The sequence below is a fragment of the Garra rufa genome, chromosome 3 (assembly GCF_049309525.1).
Source record: "Garra rufa chromosome 3, GarRuf1.0, whole genome shotgun sequence".
NCBI lineage: Eukaryota > Metazoa > Chordata > Actinopteri > Cypriniformes > Cyprinidae > Garra > Garra rufa.
Window position 1 is genome coordinate 48,044,682 of NC_133363.1, and position 26,971 is coordinate 48,071,652.

The following is a 26,971-nucleotide window of genomic DNA, read 5'->3' on the forward strand; positions in this document are numbered from 1 at the left end:
ATATATATATATATAAATTAACAGATCGTTTCGCTAGATAAAACCCTTATTCCTCGGCTGGGATCTTTTACAGCATTTTGGAAGTTCAAACTCAGGGGCACCATAGAAGTCCATTATATGGAGAGGAATACTGAAATGTTTTACTAAAAAAAAAAAAAAATTTCTTTACATCTGAAAGAAGAAAAACATGAACATCTTGGATGACAAGAGGGTGAGCACATTATCTGTACATTTTTGTTCTGGAACTGAACCAATTCTTCAAAGACAATACCTTGTTTTGAGATTTTGGTGTCCCTTACTGAAAATTAACCATTGTTTTTACTACAAATAATACAAAAAAAAATACAACAACATTGTTACTATAGTATGAAAACTACAAATTAGCCATGGTTTTGCTACACTAACCATAGTTTAACCATGGTATCCGTAGTAAAACTGTGGTTATACATTACTAATGGTAGTCAATACGCCAAATAAACATTATTACTACAATTTTACTATAATAAAACCGTGGTTCATTTTCATAAGAGGCGGTTAATATCTAACCAAATGTGACCCTGGACCACAAAACCAGTCATAAGGTTAAATTTTACAAAACTGAGATGTATACATCATACGAAAGCTCAATAAATAAGCTTTCTATTGATGTATGGTTTGTTAGGATAGGACAATATTTGGCCGAGATACATCTATTTGAAAATCTGGAACCTGAGGGTGCAAATAAATCAAAATACTGAGAAAATCACCTTTAAAGTTGTCCAAATTAAGTACTTAACAATGCATATTACTAATCAAAAATTATATTTTGATATGTGTTTACAGTAGGAATTTTACAAAAAATCTTAATGGAACATCATCTTTACTTAATTTCCTAATGATTTTTGGCATAAAAGAAAAATCAATCATTTTGACCCATACAATGTATTTTTGGCTATTGCTACAAATATACCCCAGCGACTTAAGACTGGTTTTGTGGTCCAGGGTCACAAATGTCAAAGCAATCTTAGCCACATATGTAACCTACATAAAAATCATGAACCAGTTGTTTACTTTACTTTCACTCAATACATTTGTACCTGGTTTAGACAATGAAAGAAAGCATATGCAAATTTGACAGATGAAACGGAAGGAATGAAATATGAAGTTCAAAGGAAGTGCTTTGATTGCAAGCTTTGTGGTTTGCTTTTTACTACCGCCTTTTTTCTCTTCTCCACAGGGGCTGTCTGAAAAACCAGAGAACGAAAATGTCGTATTTCTAAAGGTGGATGTGGATGATGCACAGGTTAGTCACCTGGTGTCTTTTTTCTCTGATGAATGCACTCGAGAGACACCCTTTTTTACATAGATTCACCATCTGGGCTTTTCTGTTCTGCCTTTTTTTTTTTTTACTTTCATTTGAATACTGGCCTCGCTATCTCCCTCCCATAGACAAGGCTGTCTGGTGTAGTATTATGCATTTGGATACTCACAGACAACCTAATGCTTTGTAAGCGACCCAAACACATTAGAACATCCCAGCACACCCGTTCTCCTGATTGGCTTTGCTGATAGCGTGTTATTTGATTCACAGGATAGCGCTTAGAAAGGATATTGGCCGTCATTCAGTTTTATCAGAGGTAGATCGAGACAGTGCCAGAATGGGACAGTTCTGATGGTTGCTGCCCATGTTGTTATGGTTACAAACACTAGCTTTGTTTGAAAAGCTGAATTCTTGATACATATTTGTTGAAATGTCATGCTTTTTGCCTGACATTTATATCGCAAGGTAAGGATGGCAAATGTGAGGAGAGTGTTTGAAGCTTCTGATAACAGTGCACATATCCAGCGGGCCTTTATGTGACTGATTTCAGTCATTAAACATAATTTAAGTTGAAATGAATATGAAACAAATCATTTTTCCTAAACATATGAGGGATTTTTTAATTTCGATAGCCTTCGAGTTCTGCCGTGGACATAATTTCAGCCCTCTCTTATAAGAGCAAAATGAAAAGACACTATTAAAGATGTTTATCATCACACGCAGACTGAATAAACCTATTCTGACCTGACCCACTCCCTCTTTCTCTATCTAGGATGTGGCCACTTTCTGTGACATCAAATGTATGCCAACATTCCATTTCTACAAGAACGGAAAGAAGGTAAAACACCCTCTCTGGGGTTTTCTGTTCTATTTCCGTGATCGGAACTATTTTGAAATGAAGCTGTTTGTTGTGCTGTAACTGATTCAACAATTGTTTTTCAGGTTGATGAATTTTCTGGATCAAATAATGCTAAGCTGAAGGAGAAGATCGATTCGCTTAAATGAAGAAAAACGCTCAGAAACGCAAAAACCAACCACTGTAATAACTAACATACGCAGATTGTTTTCTGATCTTGTTTTTAAAAGTTTAAATCAAGTACAGAAACATAATTCTTGACCTTTAACATCTAATTTTATCTGCTACATTTATAACCTATTTTAGTTTATATACAGAAACAGAAGACTTTTTGTTAAATATTTGGCCTTCTATAATGGCTATTTATTGTATTGTATGTTGGATTTGTATGAAATTAAAACATTAAAGGAAATTAAAGTTGAGTTTTACAATGTTCTGGTTGTATCAAAAATTGTTCAAGTCAAATGTTTAATAGTCATATGAGACAGGCAAGTAGAACAAACTGAAAGTTTAATTGGGAATTCTTAATAATTAACTGTGGGAATGAGAATTACAGTTGGTTTTTATATAGTTGTGTTTCTGTTTTAATAAAAACATGAAAAGAATAGTTTATATACATGTACATTGGACAATCACATCAACATTTTTACACATCGTACAAGTTCATGTATATAGCAGCAGCATATATTTAATACTGTTTCATTTTCTACATGAAAAAATACAGCTTTAATTTACAAAACCACTTAGGACTTTCTGAGGGAAAGAGGAAATGTGTTGTATACAGATGTCTGACATGACTCCATCTTGTTTCAACACATTCAGACTTGAATTCTTGGTAGCATGGCACATTAAAAGTGAAAGTATCCATTTCTTCTTTTTCTAAAAGACAATAATTAATAATCAAAGATTAGGCCGTTAAAAAACTAAAATGACCACAATAATCACTAAATGGTGCATTTTGCTTGTACAGTTTCGACCACAAAGAAGTATTAAAGCTCATTTGATTGTTAAATCGACCAAGTCTGCAGTAAATCTAATTGTGAATCACTCTAACCAGCAATGAAGGCTGCAGCGTGTAATTAGCTGAAGGATATCAAGCCTGATATCTAGCTTGAAACGCTTATAGAAAAAGCAGATCAGATCAATAGCACTTTACTGAGAGACTGTATCTGCTCAATAAAATCTTGACATTGGAACTGAATCAGCGAAGATTGGAAAGAAGCAAATTACTTAAAAGAATGAATCGCAATAGAAATGGCAGCAGTATCTATTTCCTATCCTAATGCCAACTCAGTGATTGGATTGAATCAAACTGCAGTGTCCCGGGAAATGTAAGTTTACTGTAAGAGATACGACATCATTAAACTAGGTGTGTCTGAGGCATAAAGACACATATTGACACAAACACACAGCAGTTCAGTTCAGAGAAAGTTCTTATCTTTATTTCCCTAGACTTTCACTAGCTGAGTGATTTAGTGTTCCTTGTACAGTTATATATGCACATTCATATCCTGTTCAAAAGTTTACATACACTTGATTCTTAAAACTGTGTTGTTATCTGAATGATCCACAGCTGTTTTTATATATAGTGATAGACTGTTCGTGAGTTCCTTGTTTGTCCTGAAAAATCCTTCAGGACCCACAAATTCTTTTGGGGTCTTTTAGCATTGTAGCATGACTGTATGATTTTGGGATCCTTTTTTTCACTCTAAGGACAACTGAGGGACTCATATGCAACCATTACAGAAGGTTTAAACGCTCACTGATGCTCCAGAAGGAAACACAATACATTAAGAGCCAGGGGGTGAAAACTTTTTGAATTTGAAGATCAGGGTAAATTTTACTTATTTTGTCTTCTGGGAAACACAGATGTATCTTCTGTAGCTTCTGAAGGGCATTATTTATGCAAAATAATTATGTTCAAAAGTTTACACCCCTGGCTCTTAATGCATTGTGTTTCCTTCTAAAGCATCAGTGAGCATTTGAACCATCTGTAATAGTTGTCCTCAGTGTGAAAAGATTGTTTCATTGTTGGAAAGGGTTTAGAATACACAAAAATGCTAAAAAACAAAAACAAAGAATTTGTGGAACCTGAAGATTTTTCTGAAGAACAGTGGGCAGTTTAACTGTTCAGGACAAACAAGGGACTCATGAACAACTATCACTAAACAAAAAATAATAATAATTCAGGTATTAAAAATAAAGCGTATGTAAACTTTTGAACGTTGTCATTTTTATAAATTCAACTATTATTTTCTCTTGTGGAATATATGTAAATGTCTTTCATGTGAAACATCTTATTCCAGTACTAAATAAAAACAATATGCATTTTGTATGACCCCTCTTATTTTGGTAAAATTTTGCAAGGTGTATGTAAACTTTTGACTTCAACTGTATACCTAGTTTGTGTGTCGCTTACCTAGAGCAGTCATATCCTCCCCATCCTTGACTGCAGTGACACCTGTTGGGTCGGATACACCGGCCTCCATTCAAACAGGGCATGGAACACACCGCTAAAAACACACATACAAAATACTCCCATTAACCAATAATCCATTGCATATGTTGATACTTAGAATGTTAATATCCACAGATGTTACAAGATCAACAATAACTGACATAAAATGAACTGATTTCAAATTATTAAAAAAAGGATAAATGAATGAAACAGTGCACTCAGTCGGATATAGTACAGTGCTCATTCAGTAAATGCACAGCAAAACAGATGTGTTTTGAATCTGGATCTAAATGTGGCTACCGCTTGCACGTCTCATTTGATGTGGTAATTTCACAGAAGTTGAAGACTCTTTCTCGCCCCCTACAGTGCAGTTCGACTAGGTCATCCGCGCTAAAATATCAAGGTGAAAGTCATCATAGTTTACGTAGTTTAGACCCAGCTCCCAACCCAACGTTGAGAATAGATTAACGGCGATATTTTTTTATCGCCCGATAAGAGTCTCACGTTAACGCCGATAACGGCCCACCACTACTTTGTACGTTTATCATGTGAACTACATTCTTTCATGAACACATACATTCACATAGCCTGTTTTGGAGCACAAACAGAATAGTTCTTCAAAAGGTAACATTTATCCCTCTGTGATTTCAAAGGAATCAAGCATTTCCAGAATTCCTCTTTGCCCTAGAGACCTTTGTTCTGACAGACACCTCCTATGAATCGGTCACACCGGCTGAGACGGACAAAACACAAAGAGTCTGACCACAACAGCAGAATGAAAACTAAGGTAATCAGTAAAACCTCTAAAGCAAACACTGCAGGTGACACTGAGTCTGCAAACCCATATCAAGTTTGCTTTAATGATCTGAGCAACTAGTAAATGTATTTGTCTTAGTACTGAAGCTTTAAAACCATTAAATGCATGCAGTTACAGTCCCGCTGGTGATGTCCCCAATAAATCTAATAAAGTTTCACTAGGAAATGTAAAAATATGATGTGTGGTATTGTAAAGTTCTTGTTTTTTACAAGTCATTCAATATTTAACGGAAATAATAGTAAATTTGTTACTATAATAGTGTAGTGTATGTTTTTAGACATTGGCCAGAAATCTTTTCATTATTTTCATTCACCTGTTATTCACTTAAATAGTCATGTGGTGTGACGGTTTTTAATTTTAATTGTGGAAACTGACATGGCCGAGAAGAAATTACCTCACAATTTAAATAGATTCTTGCGGTCACGATTTGATTAAAAATCGATTCACGATTTTTCGATTTTTAATCAAACACACCATCATTTTGATACAAGAACACACCAGTCTATAGTATGGGTAGTTCTGACTCAAGAAATCAGTGTTTCGTATTAACTATTAACTTCCTAATAAATCTAAAATATTTTACACTTCAAATTAGGTATGTGTCTAAATCCAATCATATAGTTGGAATTTGGGGCAGGATGTATTTGTTTTTCCTTCTCAACTGCTATTGCTATTTTGTTCCAACAACATCATGCTATTATTATTATATTAACTAGAAAGTCGATTTTTGAAATTTGTGAATTCAAATTTCATCTCTTGTATTTCATCTTAATTTGTGTTCCGAAGACACGGGTTTGGAACGACATGAGGGTGAGTAATGACATGACTTTCATTTTTGGGTGAGCTTTCCCTTTATGGTAAAGTGTGACGTCCATACTACTGTCTGTCACTGTTTTACATGACATGTCAACTTCCCCTATGTGTTTTCAATAATTGTGTTTTGCTTTACTGCTTGGGCTCCTGGGATCTACTGCATATCACTATTAGACTCTGTTGTCACAGGTGTTGCCTGGCAACAATGTGAGCATGACATAGCATGACCCCGGGAGAATGAGCCCCGGCCCCCATCCCACCATGAGGTCCTTCTGTCTGTAATCACTCTAATTACTTCACTCCCCTGTAGTCCACCCTACTTTAAAAATCTTAAGTTTAATTTGTTTAGCATGATGTCTGTAGTTAATGGCGAGGGATATTTCCCTAAATAGCAACTTATATAGTTGAACTAAGACTTATACTAACCTTCAAGATCACAGATAGCTTGAGGCAAATGGGAGATGTTCTCTAGACTTCATAAATTGGCTATAATTAAATGCTGTGAGGTTATCACTAATTGTGTTTCATTTGTCTCAGCTTGTCAGGACTGAATAAAGCAGCTGATGTTCCTACTTCCTCAGTGTTGTAAATCTGTTATTTAAATTTTTATCATACAAGATCTATGATGTTAGAGGCTGCACTGACTAGTTAAAGAAATAGTTTACCCTAAAATGAAACTCTGTAAATGTTTTGCTCACCTTCATGTCGTTCCAAACCAGTAAGACCTTCATTCATCTTCAGAACACAAATTAAGATATTTTTGATCAAATCCGAGAGCTTTCTGACCCTACAGGTGTAGCGAATTTAGCTCAAAAGGGAAATGTATATAAATAATTACAATTAGTTTTGATTAATTACAATTATTTATATCAGCCGCCAGTAGTAACTGTAGCGGGATTAAATCGCCATCGATTAATCTGTTCGTCTAGCGAACTTTCAGAGTTTGGAACTACATGAGGGTGAGTAATTAATGACAGAGTTAATGACACTTTAACCACAGTTAAGCCAGAAATTATTCATACCCCTGGCAAATTCTGACTTAAAGTTGTTTTTTTTGACCAGAAATGACACGGGCTTCTCCCAAAAGATAATAAGACGATGTAACAAGAGGCATCATTGTGGAAAAAATATTTCTCAGCTTTTATTTACATTTGAACAAAAAGTGGCATGTCTAAATTTATTCATACCCGTTGCAAACTGTCACAGTCTATGGGAAAATCCAAAGTTCTATACCATTCCAAATAGTCCAAGCTGTTCTAAAGCATTCTAATTACCCTGATTCATTGGGAACAGCTGTTTTAATCAACTCAACAGGTGAAAAACAAAAGCTCTTTGCTGTTGGTTTGTGGACAGTCATGGCTAAGACAAAGGAGCTCACTGAGGACCTGCAACTGTATATTGTGGCTACTCACATGTCAGGAAAGGGCTATAAGACCACATCTAAATGTTTTGAAGTTCCAGTGGCTGAAATGCAAAGTATTATTAAAAAATCCAAGACTTTCCGCACTGTGAAAAATCTCAGAGAACATGGTCGAAAGCCAAAAGTGACACCTGTGCTGGTCAGGAGGATAGTGAGAGAGGTAAAAAAGAATCCAAGGATCACCACCAAGGCCATCCTGATGAATCTGGGCTCTGCTGGTGGCAACATCTCAAGCCGCTGCACACCGCTGGTTTTCACGGACACAGACCAAGGAGGACACCACTTCTCCAGATAAGGCACACAAAAGCCCGCTTGGCCTTTGCAAATGCTCATCTGGACAAAGAAGAAGACTTCTGGTCTTCTGTTTTATGGTCAGATGAAACTAAAATAGAATTTTTTGGCCACAATGATGTAGCCTTCATTTGGCGTAAAAAAGGAGAAGCCTTCAACCCTAAGAACACCATCCCCACTGTCAAACATGGTGGTGGGAACCTAATGTTTTGGGGTTGTTTTTCAGCTGGTGGACCAGGGAACCTAATCACAGCAAACGGCACCATGAAAAAGGAGCAATACATCAAAATTCTCAACAACAACATCAGGCAGTCTGCAGAGAAACTTGGCCTTGGGCACCAATGGACATTTCAGCACGACAACAACCCAAAACCGCAAAAGTGGTGAAGAAATGGTTAGCAGACAAATACAATAATTTTGGATATGCCACTTTTTGTTCAAATGTAAATAAAAGCTGAGAAATATTTTTTTCCACAATGATGCCTCTTGTACATCGTCTTATTATCTTTTGGGAGAAGCCTCTGTCATTTCTGGTCAAAAAAAAAAAAAAAAAAAAACTTGCTGGTTGAATAAAAGTAACTAAGTCAGGCTTGACTGTACGTCTGCTACTAATCTGCTACTTTTCTTGACGACTATCACAAGTCATCATACACAAACACACACTCTTACCATTATGACAGCGTGTGCCTGTCCATCCTGTTGGACATTCACACTGGTACGGAGCTACACAGCGTCCTCCATTGAGACATGGTAAGATGCAGATCGCTGCAGTAAAAAACACATGCAGTATGAAAATGTGACATTTCAGTTGAAGATACACATGAATAATCAGAATAACCTGAGTCAAGTCAACTTTTTAAAACCAATCCTTCAACTTCAGAATGACTCAAAATGTTGTTTCAACCACTCAGTATTTCTAAAACATTCATGCATGTATAGACATTCTACACCACAACCAACAGTTCTGGTTTCCTGTGGAAGAAGAAGTAAAGCCACAGAGAAATGCAGCTGTGTGTGTGAGGTGATGGTTAATTTAGCAATGCTTTATAAGAAACCATTGCTGTTATTGATCCATAAAATGGTGCCTTAAGCAATGGACTGCTGTCTTATTAATATATTAATAATCTTTCTTGTGAGTGCTGCTGTTGTTATCATGCATATTTGTCTGTGTACTTACGCTCCTCGCAAAATCTGCCCATCCATCCCTCTGGACAGGAGCAAGTGTTTGGTCTTTGGCACACACCTCCGTTCTGACACTGGAGCCAACAAACGGCTATACAAACACACAAAAGACGATTGAATAGTGAAGAAACTGACTCAAACACAACAAAACAGCAGTACAATCACTGTCCTAACACAATTTCAAAATACCACACAGAGACATGCAGCATTCAAAGACGAACTAGATGTTAGATGTTAAGACCAGTGAGAAATTCCACTGATCAGAATTAGTTTCTACAAGCGCACAAATCAAACAAGCCAACGACTCCAAGACCGAAAGAAAGGCTGAGAAGGACTTACAATGTAAAATACAATGTTAAAAAATCACCATGCCAAAAATGAAAGCAAAAAATCATGCCTTGTTGATATTCGTGACATCTATACCAAAGTCTATCTCTATCATCTCTGTGGGACAATGCTGTTGTTCAGTGCTGTTGCTCATTATAAAACAATTTCTGTTCCTGAATTGGTCAATATAAGATTCTAGCTAGGTTAAAATATGCAAGAAATAACATCTTTGACATTACATAACTGTTAGCTTCACATCGCTGCACAGCACCTAAAGAGAACATTCTGTTAATGTTTACTTGTAAGGGACTATAGAGTACTATACCTTCTTGTTAAGTTATTGAAATTAATTATACAACTATATTTTATAAGGAGCTTGAGGCAGTACTATAACTGAAGGCAAAGTTTTATTTCTTATAGTATCGTTGAAACGTTTGGGCTCAGTACGTTTTTCTGAAAGTTAGTACTTTTAATTATGCATATAATTTCTTAAACGTGACAGTAAAGACTTTTACATTGTTACAAATAAAACTTTTTCAAACAAATTCAATTCTTTTGAACTTTTTTTTTAATCAAAAAATCCTGAAAAAACAAGGATTCCACAAAAAATACTAAGCAGCACAACCATTTTCAAATACGAAATGTTATTTGTGGGCCAAACTGAAATCTTTAGAATAATTTTTCAATTATTATGTGACACTGAATGCCTGCTGAAAATGTAAAATTAACACACAAAAATATTTCACAATATTACAGTTCTACTGTATTTTTAATTAAATAAAATCAGCTCTGGGGTAAGTTCCATAAAACATTTAGACTAGTCTTAAAAATTAGTTAGCTAATTTCCTTCTTTAAGATTGGTCATAATTTTTTAATTCATTTACGTGACATTGTGGATTAGTTGAGTTATAATCAGAGAAATTAAGACAGAATTACAAGTTACAAACTCGCAATTCTGACTTTTTTCTCAGAATTGTGAGATATAAACTCACAATTACGATTTTTTTCCTCAGAATTGTGTGATATAAACTCACAATTGTTAGAAATAAAGTCAGAATTGTTTTGCTCATATGCAAATTCATATCTCGCAATTCCGTCTTTTTTACGTAATTCTTTTTTAGATATAAACTCCCAATTGCAAGGTAAAAAGTCAAATTTTGAAGGGAAAAACATTTAATTGCGAGTTTATATCATGCAATTCTGAAAAAAAGGTAAGATTTGCACGTTTATATCTCGCAATTCTGACTTAACTAGCAATTTTGAATTTTTCTCATAATTGTGATATAAACTCGGAATTGCGTGCTATACAGCCAGAATTGTGAGATTTAAATTCACAATTCTGACTTTTTTTCTCATAATTGTGTGATATAAATTTGCCACTGCAAATTATAAAGTCAGAATTGCGAGATATAAACTCACTGTTGTGAGTATCTAGCACCAATTTCAAAGAAAAAAGTCAGTTTTTCGAGTTTATATCTCACAAATCTGACTTTATAACTCACAATTTTAAGTTTATATGAAAATCTGACTTCATTTCCCAGAATTTTGAGTTCATGTCTCACAAAATTGGACTTCATAACTCGCAATTGTGAGTATATATTTTACAATTCTGAGAACCTAAGACATAATTCAACCTAAGTCAAGAGTTTGTATCACGCTATTAAAAAAAAAGTCAGAATTGTGAGATTAAAAAGTCACAAATACCTTTTATTTATTGAGTGGTGGAAACGTGCTTCTATATAAGTCACTGTCTTAATTTAAAGTTCATGCAACTGGCCCCTGATAAGCTTAAGACTTTTTTCAATAACAATAAAAACATTTACTGACCCCAAACTTTTGAATGGTAGTGTAGGTCAACACCTTAAATATTATCTATTTACAATATTATACAGAAAGGGCATGGAACTTTGGAGTTGTGTGTGAATAAGTTGAAAAATAAGACACCAAAAATGTGCAAATATGGCTAGTTAATCTCAAGCTATTGACTAGCAGTGTGGCCTAACACCATTATCTAAAGTGCTCAGTGCTTGTGTTTACATGTGTAAATGTGCAAGACCAGTCAAAGGGAGTCACAAGATTTTGCAAGATGAAGAAAAAGGCTGAAGTCAGAACTCCAAGTGGGATTTAAGGGCAGTTCCTTGTGCTACCTTTGCAGGTAGGGGGTGGGGTCCAAGTGCCATTCTCCAAGCACACACTTCTGCTAGAACCCTCCATGGTGTAGCCTGCGTAACATGAGTACACCACCACATCTCCAAACTGGAACACTGCCCCACGGACTACCCCATTTGCCACGTACAGTGGTGGGCCGCAGGACACCCCTGTGTGTGAGTGAAATGGACCGAACCAGTAAGTTAGAAAGGAAGATTCTCAGCATGGCTGAGCAGTCCACTGAAGAACTAAAAAGAGCTTTTTGGGCCTTTCAAGATTGGTTATGAAGTGGCATTTTCATGCTCTCTCATTTCAATTTTTGTTAAATGTTTACATTTCTTTCATGTAGCAGGAAGCCTAATTTGTGTTGGGAAAATACAAACAAAACAGGCGATGGTGCATGAGAAATGCACATTTGAGAAGATATCATAGCATCCTCTCATATCTGATAATAGTGATACTACAAGCAGTGAGTGAAGTTCAGCAGGTGTCTCACAGAGAGAAAAGTATACACATATATATACATAGTATATATACAGACATACTGATAGGATCCGAAAAAATAACCACATGAACACGTTGAAAAGTTTGTAAAAGAAATGTACACACACCACCACATATGTTTAGTACTACGCATTTCATACTACAGAGCTAGCATGCAAAATACCCAAAAAATTAAAATATCAAATTATACACACAACAATGAAGCATCTCTATGAGAGAGCAGGCTTTTAATATATTTTGAATGATAGCGTGCAGAAGTAACCCGAAAGGAAGACAGTACAGGTAAAAGTTTCCATGGAAGATACCATGAAAGATACCATGCAATAAGAAAAGCAGCGCTAATTGTGATGCTACAGTCTGAATGAGGAACAAATGATATTGATCACATTTTACTCCTCAAGCTGCTGTAATCAGCAGCTGTGCTTGAGTCAGAGCGATTGCATGTAGTGGAAGTGCTTAGGTTCAAAGTCCAGAGTGTCTTAACCTACTACAACTTAACACATTTCCAGCTTGCCAAATCAGGAAGTTGATTTGCTTTATGCAAGTTGTGTATACTTTATGTGGTTTAGTAAAACCACATAGAGAGGTGCAGCAGAAATAATCTAAAATATGCTTTGAAATATGGCCCAAAGATCTTCTCTCTTGACATTTTGGTGCAAAATGCTTTTGGGGCTATAAATTCGTATACTAACATGATTTTTTTAATCATTCAATGCAACTGAAAAATGTACTAAAGATGGAAATAATGAATGCTTGTACTCACTCTCGCACACTGCATTGATGGGGGTCCAGGTCTGATCACTCCTGCAAGTTAAGGTAGCGATGCCTTTTCCCTGGTTACCTTTGACCCGCTGACCTTTAGGACAACTGACTGATACTGACTGGCCTACCAGGAAAACCGTCTGGGTAGTGTTGACACTGCCTCCAGTCCAGCCAGGAGGAGGGGGGCATGATTTGGCTATAGGGGGGATAAGATTTGAGTCAAACAGCATGTTTAAGCTATTTTATCTGATATTGTGAATGGATTTGCTGACTAACAAAAAAAGCAGAAATATCAAATCAGTTCTTAGAAATGTGACGTTAAAGGGACAATTCACCTAAAAATAAAAATTACCCCATGATTCACTCACCCGCAAGCCATCCTAGGTGCATATGACTTCTTCCAGACAAAAGTCAAAGTTATATAAAAAAATGCCCTGGCTCTTCCAAGCTTTATAACGGCAATGAATGGAGTTTAAGATTTTGAAGTCCAATATAAGTAGAACCATCCATCATAACAAGTGTTCCACATGGCTCTCTGTGGTTAATAAAGGCTTTCCGAAGCGAATCGTTGCGTTTTACACCTATATAGTCGTGGCCAACAGTTTTGAGAATGACACAAATATTAGTTTTCAAAGTTTGCTGCTAAACTGCTTTTAGATCTGTGTTTCAGTTGTTTCTGTGATGTACTGAAATATAATTACAAGCACTTCATACGTTTCAAAGGCTTTTATTGACAATTACATGACATTTATGCAAAGAGTCAGTATTTGCTGTGTTGGCCCTTCTTTTTCAGGACCTCTGCAATTCGACTGGGCATGCTCTCAATCAACTTCTGGGTCAAATCCTGACTGATAGCAACCCATTCTTTCATAATCACTTCTTGGAGTTTGTCAGAATTAGTGGGTTTTTGTTTGTCCACCCGCCTCTTGAGGATTGACCACAAGTTCTCAATGGGATTAAGATCTGGGGAGTTTCCAGGCCATGTACCCAAAATTTCAACGTTTTGGTCCCCGAGCCACTTAGTCATCAATTTTGCCTTATGGCACGGTGCTCCATCATGCTGGAAAATGCATTGTTCTTTACCAAACTGTTGTTGGATTGTTGGAAGAAGTGGCTTTTGGAGGGTGTTTTGGTACCATTCTTTATTCATGGCTGTGTTTTTGGGCAAAATTGTGAGTGAGCCCACTCCCTTGGATGAGAAGCAACCCCACACATGAATGGTCTCAGGATGCTTTACTGTTGGCATGACACAGGACTGATGGTAGCGCTCACCTTTTCTTCTCCGGACAAGCCTTTTTCCAGATGCCCCAAACAATCGGAAAGAGGCTTCATTGGAGAATATGACTTTGCCCCAGTCCTCAGCAGTCCATTCGCCATACTTTTTGCAGAAGATCAATCTGTCCCTGATGTTTTTTTTGGAGAGAAGTGGCTTCTTTGCTGCCCTTCTTGACACCAGGCCATCTTCCAAAAGTCTTGGCCTCACTGTGCGTGCAGATGCGCTCACACCTGCCTGCTGCCATTCCTGAGCAAGCTCTGCACTGGTGGCACTCCGATCCCGCAGCTGAATCCTCTTTAGGAGACGATCCTGGCGCTTGCTGGACTTTCTTGAACGCACTGAAGCCTTCTTAACAAGAATTGAACCTCTTTCCTTGAATTTCTTGATGATCCTATAAATTGTTGATTTAGGTGCAATCTTAGTAGCCACAATATCCTTGCCTGTGAAGCCATTTTTATGCAACGCAATGATGGCTGCACGCGTTTCTTTGCAGGTCACCATGGTTAACAATGGAAGAACAATGATTTCAAGCATCACCCTCCTTTTAACATGTCAAGTCTGCCATTCTAACCCAATCAGCCTGACATAATGATCTCCAGCCTTGTGCTCGTCAACATTCTCACCTGAGTTAACAAGACGATTACTGAAATGATCTCAGCAGGTCCTTTAATGACAGCAATGAAATGCAGTGGAAAGTTTTTTCAGGATTAAGTTAATTTTCATGGCAAAGAAGGACTATGCAATTCATCTGATCACTCTTCATAACATTCTGGAGTATATGCAAACTGCTATTATAAAAACTTAAGCAGCAACTTTTCCAATTTCCAATATTTATGTAATTCTCAGAACTTTTGGCCACGACTGTAGAATGGCTTGAGGGTGAGTAAATCATAGGGTGAACTATCCCTTTAAATTTAAGGCCTAACAAGAGTCTTATACTAGTTTGGTTGTGAAATTACTTTTCCAACAATGTCTGTTGTGCAACGTCTTGCAAAGTTTGCACACATAAAGGAATGCCTGTTTTGAAAGACTTGTGAGTGAACTACAAACATCAATAAATCAATGAAAAAACAGTGTATTGGAAACAATAGTGCTTGACATACGTATACAGACAGGGAAAGGCGAACTCCAGGAGCCGTTTCCCACACACATGATGAGAGACTCTCCCTGCAGTGTGTAGCCTTTGTCACAGTGGAACTCAAGAGCACGTCCGCTGGACAGGTTGTGCTCCTGCACCTTTCCATTCAATAACTCTGTTATCCTCTCACAGCCATCTGGAACTGAGAGTTTGTGTGTATGTACATTTGTGAAAAAGAGAAAGGAGGAGAAAATAATTTTCAAAACTGGAACACTGAAAGACTTTGAACATATACTGTGTAACTTAACTTAAAAGTTAAAGAGTGATTGTTTATCTGTTCTTACATTCACATGATGGTGTAGGTGAGCTCCATTTTCCGTCTGCTTGACAAGTGAGGTTCTGTGAACCAAGCAAACTCAGCCCTGGTTGACATGTATAACTCACAATACTTTGGTATGTCTGATCACTGGACACAGGAACTGCATTGGGAACCACTGGTGGAGGACCACATGACACTGCTAAAAACAAGAGACAAAATATAAGTTTAAACTAGAGATAGTAAATTTTGCTTAATACATTAGCATGTTTTGGATTGTGAAAAAGTCTTACCAGCACACACTGGCTGAGTTCCACTCCAGGTTTTATCACCTTGACATGTTTGAACAGAATCACCCTGGAAGACAAGAAATAGCACCATACATTCTTTTGGTTTCCTCTTATTTATCTTTATTAGAAACACATTTTTAGGGCAATGATTTTAGGGGAATATGGCAGTTTATATTCCTTCACTTTCATGCTGTTTTGTTACAAAATAATATGCGCTTTGCTGGCACTGCGTTCATTTATTTTAACTACATAAGGTCTGATGGCCATTTGTTCTGGGTGTTTCCCTATCTACACAAAAAAGGTTCTTCTGTGGCATCGTGAAGCACCTTTATTTTTAAGAGTGTAGACTGCCTGGATATGCTCTAGCATCCCTGCAACCTTACATATGACAAGCCATTCGAAAAAATTGATTAATAAAAAAACGTACCTGTAGTTCAAATCCTGGTAGACAAGTATAGCTAATGATATCTCCATAATTGTTGCTCTTGCCCTCAACCAAGCCATTGAGAATGGGGAGAGGCTTCTCACAAATAACAGGCACACAAGACTTGGAAGAGAAAGGTGGAGACCATTTGCCAGCGACCTAGTTCAAACAACAGGGAAATTACACTCTGAGAAATAATTATAAAATGACAAAATTATAAACAAATTAAGAAAGGAGTGTCCAAACAAGATGATTATCTTGGCATATTACTTACTGAACATTCAGATAACCCAGGTCCCTCAAGATAGTACCCTGGTCTACAGGAGATTATGACTGTTCCCCCTAAAGGTGTGAGCTGTTTGCCTGTGATGACTACATGGGTGAGGTTAGCAGGCAGACTGCAGGGTGAAGGTCGACATCTGACGCTGTGTTTGGACCAGGTGCCATCACTTTGACAGGTAATTGAATCTGTTTTTGTTGTCAACTCAAAGCCTTCTTTGCACCTGTATCACATAGAAAGTTTAAAGCACTTCAGAATTTGTATTCATACAATTTAGTTTATTGGATGTTTATCTTATGTCAAATTACCTGTACTGAGCTTTGCTGCCATAAGTCAACACCATTCCAGCAGTCTCTGCATTTGGAACAAGAGGAGGCACTCCACAAGATACAGGTTCACAGTTTAGGTTTGGCTCTCCCCATCTGCCCAACCTTCCACAGGAAAGATGGGGAACACCTTTCAAATGATATCCTGGCCTACACCGGTAAGTGACCGTGTCAATGGAGTAGGAAGCACTGCCTTGTACAACAGCATTAGGCACAGTTGGAGGAGGGCTGGAACATCTCCCTCTTGTGCAGATGGGTACTCCTGGACTCCACACTCCACCCTTGTCGCACATGGCCTCTGTGGGGCCAAGAATTTTGTAGCCTTCATCGCATCGGAACCAGATGCTTGCACCACAGGTGTGGTCTCTGCCAAGAATAGCACCGTACTTCAGAACTGGGGGACTGCAAACACAAGGTCGGCATTCGGGAACTTGCCCCAGCCAGACGCCCTCGGCAGCACATCGCAAAACTGGACTGCCAATGACCTCATAGCCTGGGAAGCAGATGTACTCTACAACATCATCGAAATTAAAGCTTGATCCATTTAGGTAGCCATGGCTAATGTCCTCAGGTGGGTCGCATGTGACTATGTCACACCGTGGAGGAGGGTCATCCCATAGTCCATCAGCTCTGCATATTAGTGTAGGATTTCCTGTCAAGACGTATCCAATGTCACAAGCATATCTAACCATGCCGTTGTAACCATAATCTGTGCCTGTTACTCTGCCATTTTCAATTGCCGGTGGTGGACCACAGTTGGCTGGGAGGCACTTTGGAGGAGCCTCACTCCAACTGCCATTGGCTGAACAAACACTTGTCGGAGCTCCCTGTAGGATGAAGCCAAGATTGCAGCTGAACAGCAACCTCTTTCCAAATGTATAGTCGTCTCCTCTTATTAAAACGTCCTTTGATACAACAGGGCGCCCACAGGAGATTTCTCTACACGATGGAGCTTTATTGTCCCATTTTCCATTAACCTGGCAAGTTCTAGTTTCCACACCCTCAAGGACAAATCCTTTATGGCACTCATAGTGAATAAGCTCCTTGAAGTGAAAGGATTTTCCAATCACCTCACCATTCGCAATGCCTCCAGGATTACCACAAGAGATGGGCATACAGCGAGGAGCGTCATCGCTCCACTGCTTCCCAGAAATGCACTGTCGAATGGTCTGTCCATTGAGTTCGTAACCGTCCTCGCAACTGTACTCCGCAAGGCTGCCATGTGCGCTATCTGTTACCATAACTGATCCATATTCAGGGCTGGGTGGAGTCTCGCATTGTGCTGGAACACATACAGGGGCAGTCCCATTCCATGTCCCATCTTCTTGGCACATCAACATGATGCCACCATTAATTTCATACCCTGCATGACAATGATATTGAACCAGGGAACCATGTAAAAAGCTGTTGTCTATCAGTAATTGTTGGCTTGTAAGTGTGTCATCTTCTGCTGATGGTTCTTTGACCTTTGAGTAGTCACCAAAATCAATATGTGGAGGCAGGCCACAGTCAGCAGGAATACATTTGGGCTCAGAGCTTGACCAGCCATGTTCTTCACAAGTGAGATGATTATTACCAACTAGTAGGAAACCAGGGAAACAGCTATAGAAGATAGTAACCCCAAATTTGCGGTCCCGGCCTTCTACAAAGCCATTCTCAATTGGTTTTGGAGGAGAACAGTAGATCTGCACACAAGTAGGAGCCTCCTGGTGCCACTGTCCATTCTCCAGACAGGTAAGGATTTCTGGGCCCTGTAAGCGGTACCCTCTGTAGCAGGAATATGTAACTGATTGGCTATACTGAAGCCTGGAGTATCTAACAGAGCCATTAGGAATCTCCTTGGGTGCAGAACACTTAACAGGGTGACATACAGGTACACCTCCAATCCACTGTCCACTTTGACCACAAAGCACAGTGCTGTTACCTGCCAAGTCATACCCTGCCTTACAACTATAGACAGCAGTACTAAGATACATTAGTCCTTGAACATCCACAATTCCGTTTGGTATGTCCTCAGGCTGTGAGCATTCAACAGGAATACATTCAGGATAAGGTTTACTCCAGTTCCCATCTGCCTGGCAGCGGACAGAAGCTTCCTTTCGGAGCTTAAAGCCATCCATGCAAGAGTAGTTCACCACACTACCAAAGTAGGATAGTGTGTCGGATGGGTCACCGAAGGCAACTTCAGGGGGAGGTCCACAAAAGACTTGTTTGCAGACGGGAAAAGAGTCATTCCACTCCTGGGACGGGGTACAGCGAAGAGTTCGTGCACCATGGAGAACATACCCTTCCTCACAAGAAAGCTCCACAATGCCTGAGTCAGAATCCAATCCACGCAGTACAAGGTGATTCTCCTCTAAAGGTGGTTCAGGGCACTGTACTGGGGAACATCGTGGGGTTACACTCTTATCCCAATTTCCAAACTTTAAACAAGTCCATACAGAATCTCCAATAAGTTCATATCCTTCATTGCAGGTAAATTCCACCTTGCTGCCGACTTCAAAGGTGGAGCCGTGATAACGGCCATTTTTGATATCAGGTGGAGTAGGGCAGGTGAGGAGGACACAAGCAGGAGGATTGTTGTTCGACCACTGCTTATTGGCCATGCATATACGTTCAGGCTTTCCAGTTAGGCGATAACCATCATTGCAAGCATAGGTCACTCTACTGCTGTAGACAAAGCCATTCTTTCTTATTTGGCCCTATGGGAAAAAAGCATAATGCATATTTGATTATGAATTTAAATAAAAGATTTGAATAGCTCAAAATATGCAAAACAGCAAACAAATATTAAAAAGAAACCTTATTAGTAGGGCTGCCCTTGACTAAAGATTTTTTATGGTCAACTAGTAGTCGTTCATTTTAAACGTTAGTCACAGGTTAATTAATTAACTATATAAATCATAATAATGACCCTTTAATTGCCTACATAGTCTAATAAGCACTCAAGCGCAAGCAAAAAAAGCTTGCCACAGCACTCCGGCAGATATAATCATTTTAAATGTGTCAGGCAAAAACAGCAAGGAGGCCGCATTAATGTTTTAATAATTTAATGATAAACTAGTGCTTCCTTTGTTTTCTGCTTAAGAGATTAATTTGGCGACGCTGACTCGTCATCTCCACAGTAATAGAGGTGTCCGTATTAATGTTTCATACGGATTGCATAATCTGAGAATATTTCTTTTCTATTTTAATTTGGTTTATTGAAAAGTAGACATTTCACTTTATATAGATATATTTTTCATGTCTGTAAGGCAAGTATACAAAGAGTTTTGAAGTTTTGCGCTCAAGTTCACAGAGACTGAAACGGCAGAAAGCGCATCTTGTTTGCTTTCATTATTTTACAAAAGCGCAATGTTTTGTTGTTATTCTGAGTGCACACAAATGAATGTAGAGTCTTTACAGATTTGAAAGTTGTATTACTCTTATTTGTATGACCAAAAATGACAGGGTATTTTAAGAGCAAGTGACTGCACCATTGCCTTTGACACTTGAATAGCACTCATTTTTGTAGGTTAACATTAGATTGAGCTGCCCCTGCCTGATGTAAAGTTGCTACATACATCTTTCAGATGAAAAGCCATATTTGAGGTTGATGAATGATAGGTGAGCATTTGGATGTCCTGCCTGATGTACTATATTACCACACTGACCAGCCGTTAACAAGCTGTTCGTCCTTCTTGAGGATTTGTTTTTCTGTGACTGATAAAATTTAGGTCAACCAAGTCTATTCTCGTCGACTAACGGTTAGTCTACTATTAGGGGGCAGCCCTACATATTAGAGATGCAGCAATATTAAAATTATATTTTGTTAATAAATCATTGTATTTACCTGAAAAAAACCATTTGCCAAGCGAGGTGGGGTGGGACAGGAAATAGGCTGGCATGTCGGCAAGACACCTCCCCACTCCCCGTTGGCTTTACAAATTCTCCTCTTCTCTCCTCGGATGAAATACCCTTTATCACAGCTGTATGCAATCACTGCTCCAAAACTATAATTGTTCCCACTGACATAACCCTTCTCAATACTGTCTGGCTTTGAGCATCTGACAGGCATACAGCCAATGTCCAAAGGCGAGGGTGTCCACTCTCCCCCTATCATGCACTTCAGGGTTCCTGTTGTGTTGAGAACAAAGCCCTCCTCACACTTGTAGCTGACCTCTGTGTTGCTTGCATACTTTGGTTTGTTGATGGAGTCCAGAATGGCGTGAGGTACATCCGGGGGACGCTTGCAAAAGTTGGCAATGCAGTGAGGAATGCCAAATCCATCTGGGGGTGCCCAAACACCTTGGGCATTGCAGAACAGTTTTGTATTGTTACCAGCTGTGTAGCCGTCGTCGCAGAAGTAGATAGCAGTGTCCCCAAAAAGCTGGTGTCCAGTGTCAGGTAGGGCATGGTCAACTTGGGGTGGTGGTCCACAAGACCGAGGCGCACACTGAGCAGGATAACGAGTCCAGTTGCCACTTGGGAGGCATTCTTGAGTTTCTACACCAAGGAGGGTGTAACTACAAGACATATTTTACAAATCATCATTATCAAGTCATTACTAGAGTGATTAAAAAGGATATTTAAATGCATTGAATATGCATATATGCAGTTAATTACCCCTCTTTGCAAACATAGATGATCCTGCTACCCAGTGTAAAGTTGTCGCCCTTAATCACAGCATCCTTCAAAGGAGGAGGTTTGCCACAGTCCACTCTGGCACAGATGGGAAGAGGAGATGCCCACTCTCCTGATGACTCACACTTCAGTTCCATGGCACCCTGCAATCTTTACACAACAAACAGGAAACTCAATACATTCTTTGACATCCAGATTGTGTAGTAAGCAACCATACCATCCAAAAATGTTTTCCTATACCAGGGGTCGACAACAGTGTAACGACAATATTTTCACAGACAAAAATGAGACGATAATGAAAATAAAACTCGTCTGGACTGACAAAAACCCACTGGATTTTAGTAATTTAGCTGACTAAAATATTATGATATTTAGTCGACTAAAACTAAAACACTTTAGATGACTAAAATGGTATTTTAATGACTGAATCAAAATTTGCTGTCAAAATTAACACTGGTCGACAACCTAAGGCACGTGTGCCTGGCCTATACTGTCCCTGCTACACTTTTCATAAAGTCAGTAATGAAAATGTATCAGATTTTACCTGTATCCTTCTATGCAGGTGTAGGTTAGCGTGGAGAGGTACACTTTCCCGTTGAGGGTATATTCAGCATAATCCACCACTGGGGGCTCTCCACAGGTAACAGGCTGACAAACATGGGGCTCTATGCTCCACTTCAAATCGGATTGACACTGGCTTTCTATTGGCTCCTGAGGGACATAGCCCTTCTCACAACTGCAGAAAATGTGGAAAAAAAAGATTATTTACATTTATTTAAAATATATTGTCCTTTCCCATAATGTTATTAAACAAAAACAGTCTTTCTCATATTTAATCAGGTCTCTTAAAATTAGCTATACAATACCTCTAGAAACCGACTCTACATCTAACAGTGACAGTGATACCTGAAAGTCACCTTGCTTCCGTATGTGAAGTTTGACCCTTTCATGGTTCCATATTCAAGGAGAGTAGGATGAGCACAGGAAAGGGCTGTTGGGGAAAATCATTAGAAACAGCTTACATTCAATGTTTTCAATGAAATGCAGACGTCAGACAGTAACTGTCATCATGACTGCATTAAATTCTGTTATGTCAGGAAAACGAACAGTGTATCCGGAGTGTATCCGGAATCCACCAAAGCAAAATACATGCAACTCTGATTGACATACAATAATGTGAGACTACAAGGTATAAAAGCCTCATAAAAGCTGCTGGCTGAGGTTCAGGATAATGCTCAGTCTGCTTGCATTGTAAAATGCTAAACTGTTCCAGTAACATAGACTGAACAAAGCTGAACAATTGTTTATCAGATTAGGTACCTATATATAGACAGACAGACATTACATTTCCATTAGCATTAGCTTGACCCCTCGGATTTTAGTTAAGAAATAAAACAAGAATTATGTTTAAGTAATTGTTCTGTGCTAGCTTTGTTTTATTATTTGCTACACTACTGTTCACACATTTAGGGTCGGTAATATTTTTTCATGTTTGATAAGTCTCTTGTGCTCAGCAATGCTGCATTTATTTGATCAAAAATACATTAAAACAGTAATGTTGGGAAATAATATTACAAGTTAAAATAACAGTTTTCTTATTTAATGTATTTAAAATGTAATTTATTCCCATGAAGCTGAATTTTCAGCAGTCACTTGAATACTTCAATATGCTGATTTACTTCAATATGCTGATTTGAACATGCTTGAGAAATATTTCTTATTATTATTAATGTTGAAAACAGTTGGGGTGCTTAGTATTTTTGTGAAAACCTTAATGCTTTTTTTTATTTTAATGGTACATATCTGAATAAAACTATTCATTTCTTAAACAATCATATTAACCCCAAATGTTAAACGGTAGTTTATGCAGGCAAAGAGTAGCTCCAGTAAACAGATCTGAAAGCTAGGCCTACCTTTGCAGTATGGGAAATCTCCCTTCCAAATTCCTTCTTCTTTGCAGGATAGATGGGATGAGCCAATCAGCTCATAGCCTTCCTTACAGGAAAAGACCACCTCACTGTCCACAACGAAATTACTGCCCTCACGGTGGCCAAACTCAGGAACACCTGGATCTTTACATTTCACTGGCTCTAGTGAGATTAAAGAAAAACAAAAATAATTGTCTTCAGTTAATAAACATGTTACTGTGTGGGCTAAAAGCGCAGTCATCTGCTAACTCAGGAAACTACAAACTTCATAAGGGTCAATTCTTTTGAAATTGAGATTAGTACTAAATAAATAAGCTTTGACTCATTGATGTGTGGCTTGTTAAGATAGGACAATATTTGGCCAAGATACAACTATTTGAAAATCTGGAATCTGAGGGTGCAAAAAATATAAATATTGAAAAAGTCACCTTTAAAGTTGTTCTAAGCAATGCATATTACCAATTAAAAATATGTTTTAATATATTTACGGTAGAAAATTTACAAAATATCTTCATGGAACACGATCTTTATTTAATATCCTAATGATTTTTGAAATAAAAGAAAAATTGGTCATTTTAACCCATACAATGTATTGTTGGCTATTGCTACAAATATGCACGTGCTACTTAAGACTGGTTTTGTGGTCCAGGGTAACAAATGTCTAATTGATGAGATTGTGTTACCTGTGCAATTTCTTCCATCTCCACTGTAAGGAGGTATGCAGGTGCATATATGAGAGCCATCAGTGTTTTGACAACTAGCATGTTCATCACATTCAGAGCCCAGAGAACATTCATCCACATCTGTAGTATGGACACAAACCAACACAACAACAAAGGACAAATTAAATGTAAAATGATATTCCAGGTTTCAGGTGCACCTGTGTATAGTGATGTTTGATAACTCTGGTGTAGACCTATTGTCTATTCAAGGCTTAATTTGCTGTGTATCTCTTACCCAAACATGCAGGTGGGTTGCCAATCCATTTTCCATTGTTGGTACACATCATCTTACTCTCCCCTAGGAGGTAGAACCCTGGTTTACACTGATAAAGCACTGTGCTCCCAGCATAGAAATCCTCTCCATGATACTGTCCATGCTCTAGGTCAGGCGGAGGACCACATTCCACACCTACAGATAAAGAAAAATGGCCGTGTACATATTAATGCCGGTCCAGGCACTGGGTAATGAGCAGTTTTAATACTACATTATATATATGCAGTACACATGAGTATGTGCACAAAACATTTATCTATTTATATGATTGTACATCAATAATGTATATATGTTATTGTAAATATGGCTGTAATGGTCATTTTGAATGTGTGGTTGTTTAAACAGCCAGCGAATGCTTTTGTGTGTCCTCTGTTGCATATCAGTGCATCCCCATCACTCACGTTCACATATTGGGTTTGCGTGGCTCCACTGGCCTCTGTTTAAGCACTGCTGCACTGGCTCCCCCACCAGATAGAAACCAGGACTGCAAGAGAATTGCACCTTAGAGCCCGGACTCACAGCTTTACTGGATGCACGCAGTTGAGGAACAGAAGCCTCCACAAGAGAGCAGTCTAACAAAGACCAAAACAGAGGATAGCAAATGTTACACTTTCTCACCACTACATAAACATATTTATTTAAGACACTGATTTATGATCTATTATTCTAAGTTTATAATTATTTATATGCATTAGAGTAGTTCACTTTTAGAACAAAAATTTACAGATAATGTACTCACCCCCTTGTCATCCAAGATGTTCATGTCTTTCTTTCTTCAGTCGTAAGGAAATTGTGTTTTTGAGAAAAACATTTCAGGATTTCTCTCCATATAACGGACTTCTATGGTGCCCCCGAGTTTGAACTTCCAAAATGCAGCTTTAATAGGCTCTAAACCAGGGGTCCCCAAACTAAGGCCCGGGGGCCGAATGCGGCCCACCCCCACATTTGGACCGGCCCTCTGAACAATGCCAGAGACATATTTTGAAAATGTAATTTTAAATATGTTTTACTTATATCATGTCGGTATTTGATAATAAAGGTTGGCTTTCAAACTAAAATTTCCCTTAGTTATTAACATAGGTATAATTATTTGTTAAATTCACTAAGAGAATGGTACATTCAACGTAATGTGTCATCGCGATCAAACAGGTGATGCGCGAGCCAGCTAGAAAAGAGCGATGACTAAATGACTAGCACTGCTACTTCACTCATCTCCCAGTTACCCAAAGTTTTTCTCGGTTGGTTGTGCAACTTTTTCTTCCACACTTTTTTTCTTCAACTCAACTTTCTGTTAACATGCTTGGATGCAGCACTCTGTGAACAGCCAGCTTCTTTGGCAATGAATGTTTGTGGCTTACCCTCCTTGTGAAGGGTGTCAACGATTGTCTTCTGGACAACTGTCAGATCAGCTGTCTTCCCAATAATTGTGTAGCCTAGTGAACCAAACTGAGAGACCATTTTGAAGGCTCAGGAAACCTTTGCAGTTGTTTTGAGTTGATTCGCTGATTGGCATGTCACCCAGTCATTCTTGAGAGGTGGGACAAAACAGGGTGCAAAATTGAAAAAATAAAACTTTGTACTCAGACAAAGGAAACTACATTTATGTATCTTATATGTACTAAGCTACTGAGCTATGCTTTGATACAACCTCCCAACTTTTCTCTTTTTTTTAAAAAAAATGTGTTTTTTAACTTGGAATGTGTAATATAATTTCAACTTTATCTTTAACAGCTTTCTAGATGTTTTTAACATTTCAAAACACATTCTCATGTTAGTAGACAGATTACACTTTCACATGTGACCAACAATTCCACAACAAATATAAAATATCATAATGAAATATCATCAAAATATTCATCTGACAGAGGTGACAGAACTGACGGAGTTGACACATCTGACGGTGTTGACCAAAACCTGAATTTGTAGTCATTTTAACTATCAAATACATTGAATCAATTAATTACTGTATTAAAACAACCACAACAAACAGTGAGTATGTTATTGTTTATAAAGCTTCTATTCAAGAGTCACATTTAAGTATTTTGATATATTATTGGAACACAAAATCTTACAGTGGTGACATCTGACGGTGTTGACAAATTTGCCATTTCTTTCACAAAACAAATGGAGTTCATGTAGTAGACATTTTGTTTTTTTTCTGTTGATGCTAGAGGCTAATGGAACCTGCTTCAGGAGAATAAAATGGTTTAAAGATTTCAAATAATTTTCTCAGAAATTGGATGTTTGGTGTTGACATATCATAGTTGTGACACACGAAATATTAACATTAGAATTAAAATATTCTAAAACTATAAAACTTAGCAGAGCCTGTGTGACATTGATGTACTCTGCAGAAGAGGACTGTGGCAAGGGGGTCCTTTTAGAGTGATAGCCCCTCATATTCCCTGATTTTATTACATTTTAAGTAATGTCTGACGGTGTTGACAAAAAGTGAGGACACACCTTCGAAACCTTATTAAACACACATGTCTGACTGAAAAACAACCTTGCTTTAATATGAGATATTAAGTGTTGCCTTTGATAAAACAAGGTCTT

The 26,971-nt window shown here is 38.1% G+C and overlaps 2 protein-coding genes across 2 annotated transcripts in view; one reads left to right on the top strand and one right to left on the bottom strand.

Moving 5' to 3' along the window:
* Positions 1–2,578, top strand: part of txnb (thioredoxin b) — a 5,347-nt gene extending 2,769 nt beyond the window's left edge. Inside the window, exons 3-5 of the mRNA XM_073836284.1 lie at positions 1,217–1,282; positions 2,073–2,138; positions 2,243–2,578. Of these exons, the coding sequence (XP_073692385.1) occupies positions 1,217–1,282; positions 2,073–2,138; positions 2,243–2,305 (195 nt within the window). The 3' untranslated portion in view covers positions 2,306–2,578. The remainder of the gene's footprint in view (positions 1–1,216; positions 1,283–2,072; positions 2,139–2,242) is intronic.
* Positions 2,579–2,649: 71 nt separating this feature from the next.
* svep1 (sushi, von Willebrand factor type A, EGF and pentraxin domain containing 1) overlaps positions 2,650–26,971 on the bottom strand; it is a 103,292-nt gene continuing 78,970 nt past the window's right edge. The window contains exons 30-49 of the mRNA XM_073836282.1: positions 24,817–24,987; positions 24,377–24,550; positions 24,103–24,222; positions 23,405–23,581; positions 22,398–22,482; positions 22,036–22,227; positions 21,474–21,641; positions 20,701–21,373; positions 16,851–19,570; positions 16,537–16,765; positions 16,266–16,421; positions 15,842–15,905; positions 15,577–15,750; positions 15,258–15,434; positions 12,880–13,074; positions 11,612–11,782; positions 9,133–9,228; positions 8,625–8,720; positions 4,576–4,669; positions 2,650–3,035 (exon numbers count right to left, since the gene is read on the bottom strand). Of these exons, the coding sequence (XP_073692383.1) occupies positions 3,005–3,035; positions 4,576–4,669; positions 8,625–8,720; positions 9,133–9,228; positions 11,612–11,782; positions 12,880–13,074; positions 15,258–15,434; positions 15,577–15,750; positions 15,842–15,905; positions 16,266–16,421; positions 16,537–16,765; positions 16,851–19,570; positions 20,701–21,373; positions 21,474–21,641; positions 22,036–22,227; positions 22,398–22,482; positions 23,405–23,581; positions 24,103–24,222; positions 24,377–24,550; positions 24,817–24,987 (5,963 nt within the window). The 3' untranslated portion in view covers positions 2,650–3,004. The remainder of the gene's footprint in view (positions 3,036–4,575; positions 4,670–8,624; positions 8,721–9,132; positions 9,229–11,611; positions 11,783–12,879; positions 13,075–15,257; positions 15,435–15,576; positions 15,751–15,841; positions 15,906–16,265; positions 16,422–16,536; positions 16,766–16,850; positions 19,571–20,700; positions 21,374–21,473; positions 21,642–22,035; positions 22,228–22,397; positions 22,483–23,404; positions 23,582–24,102; positions 24,223–24,376; positions 24,551–24,816; positions 24,988–26,971) is intronic.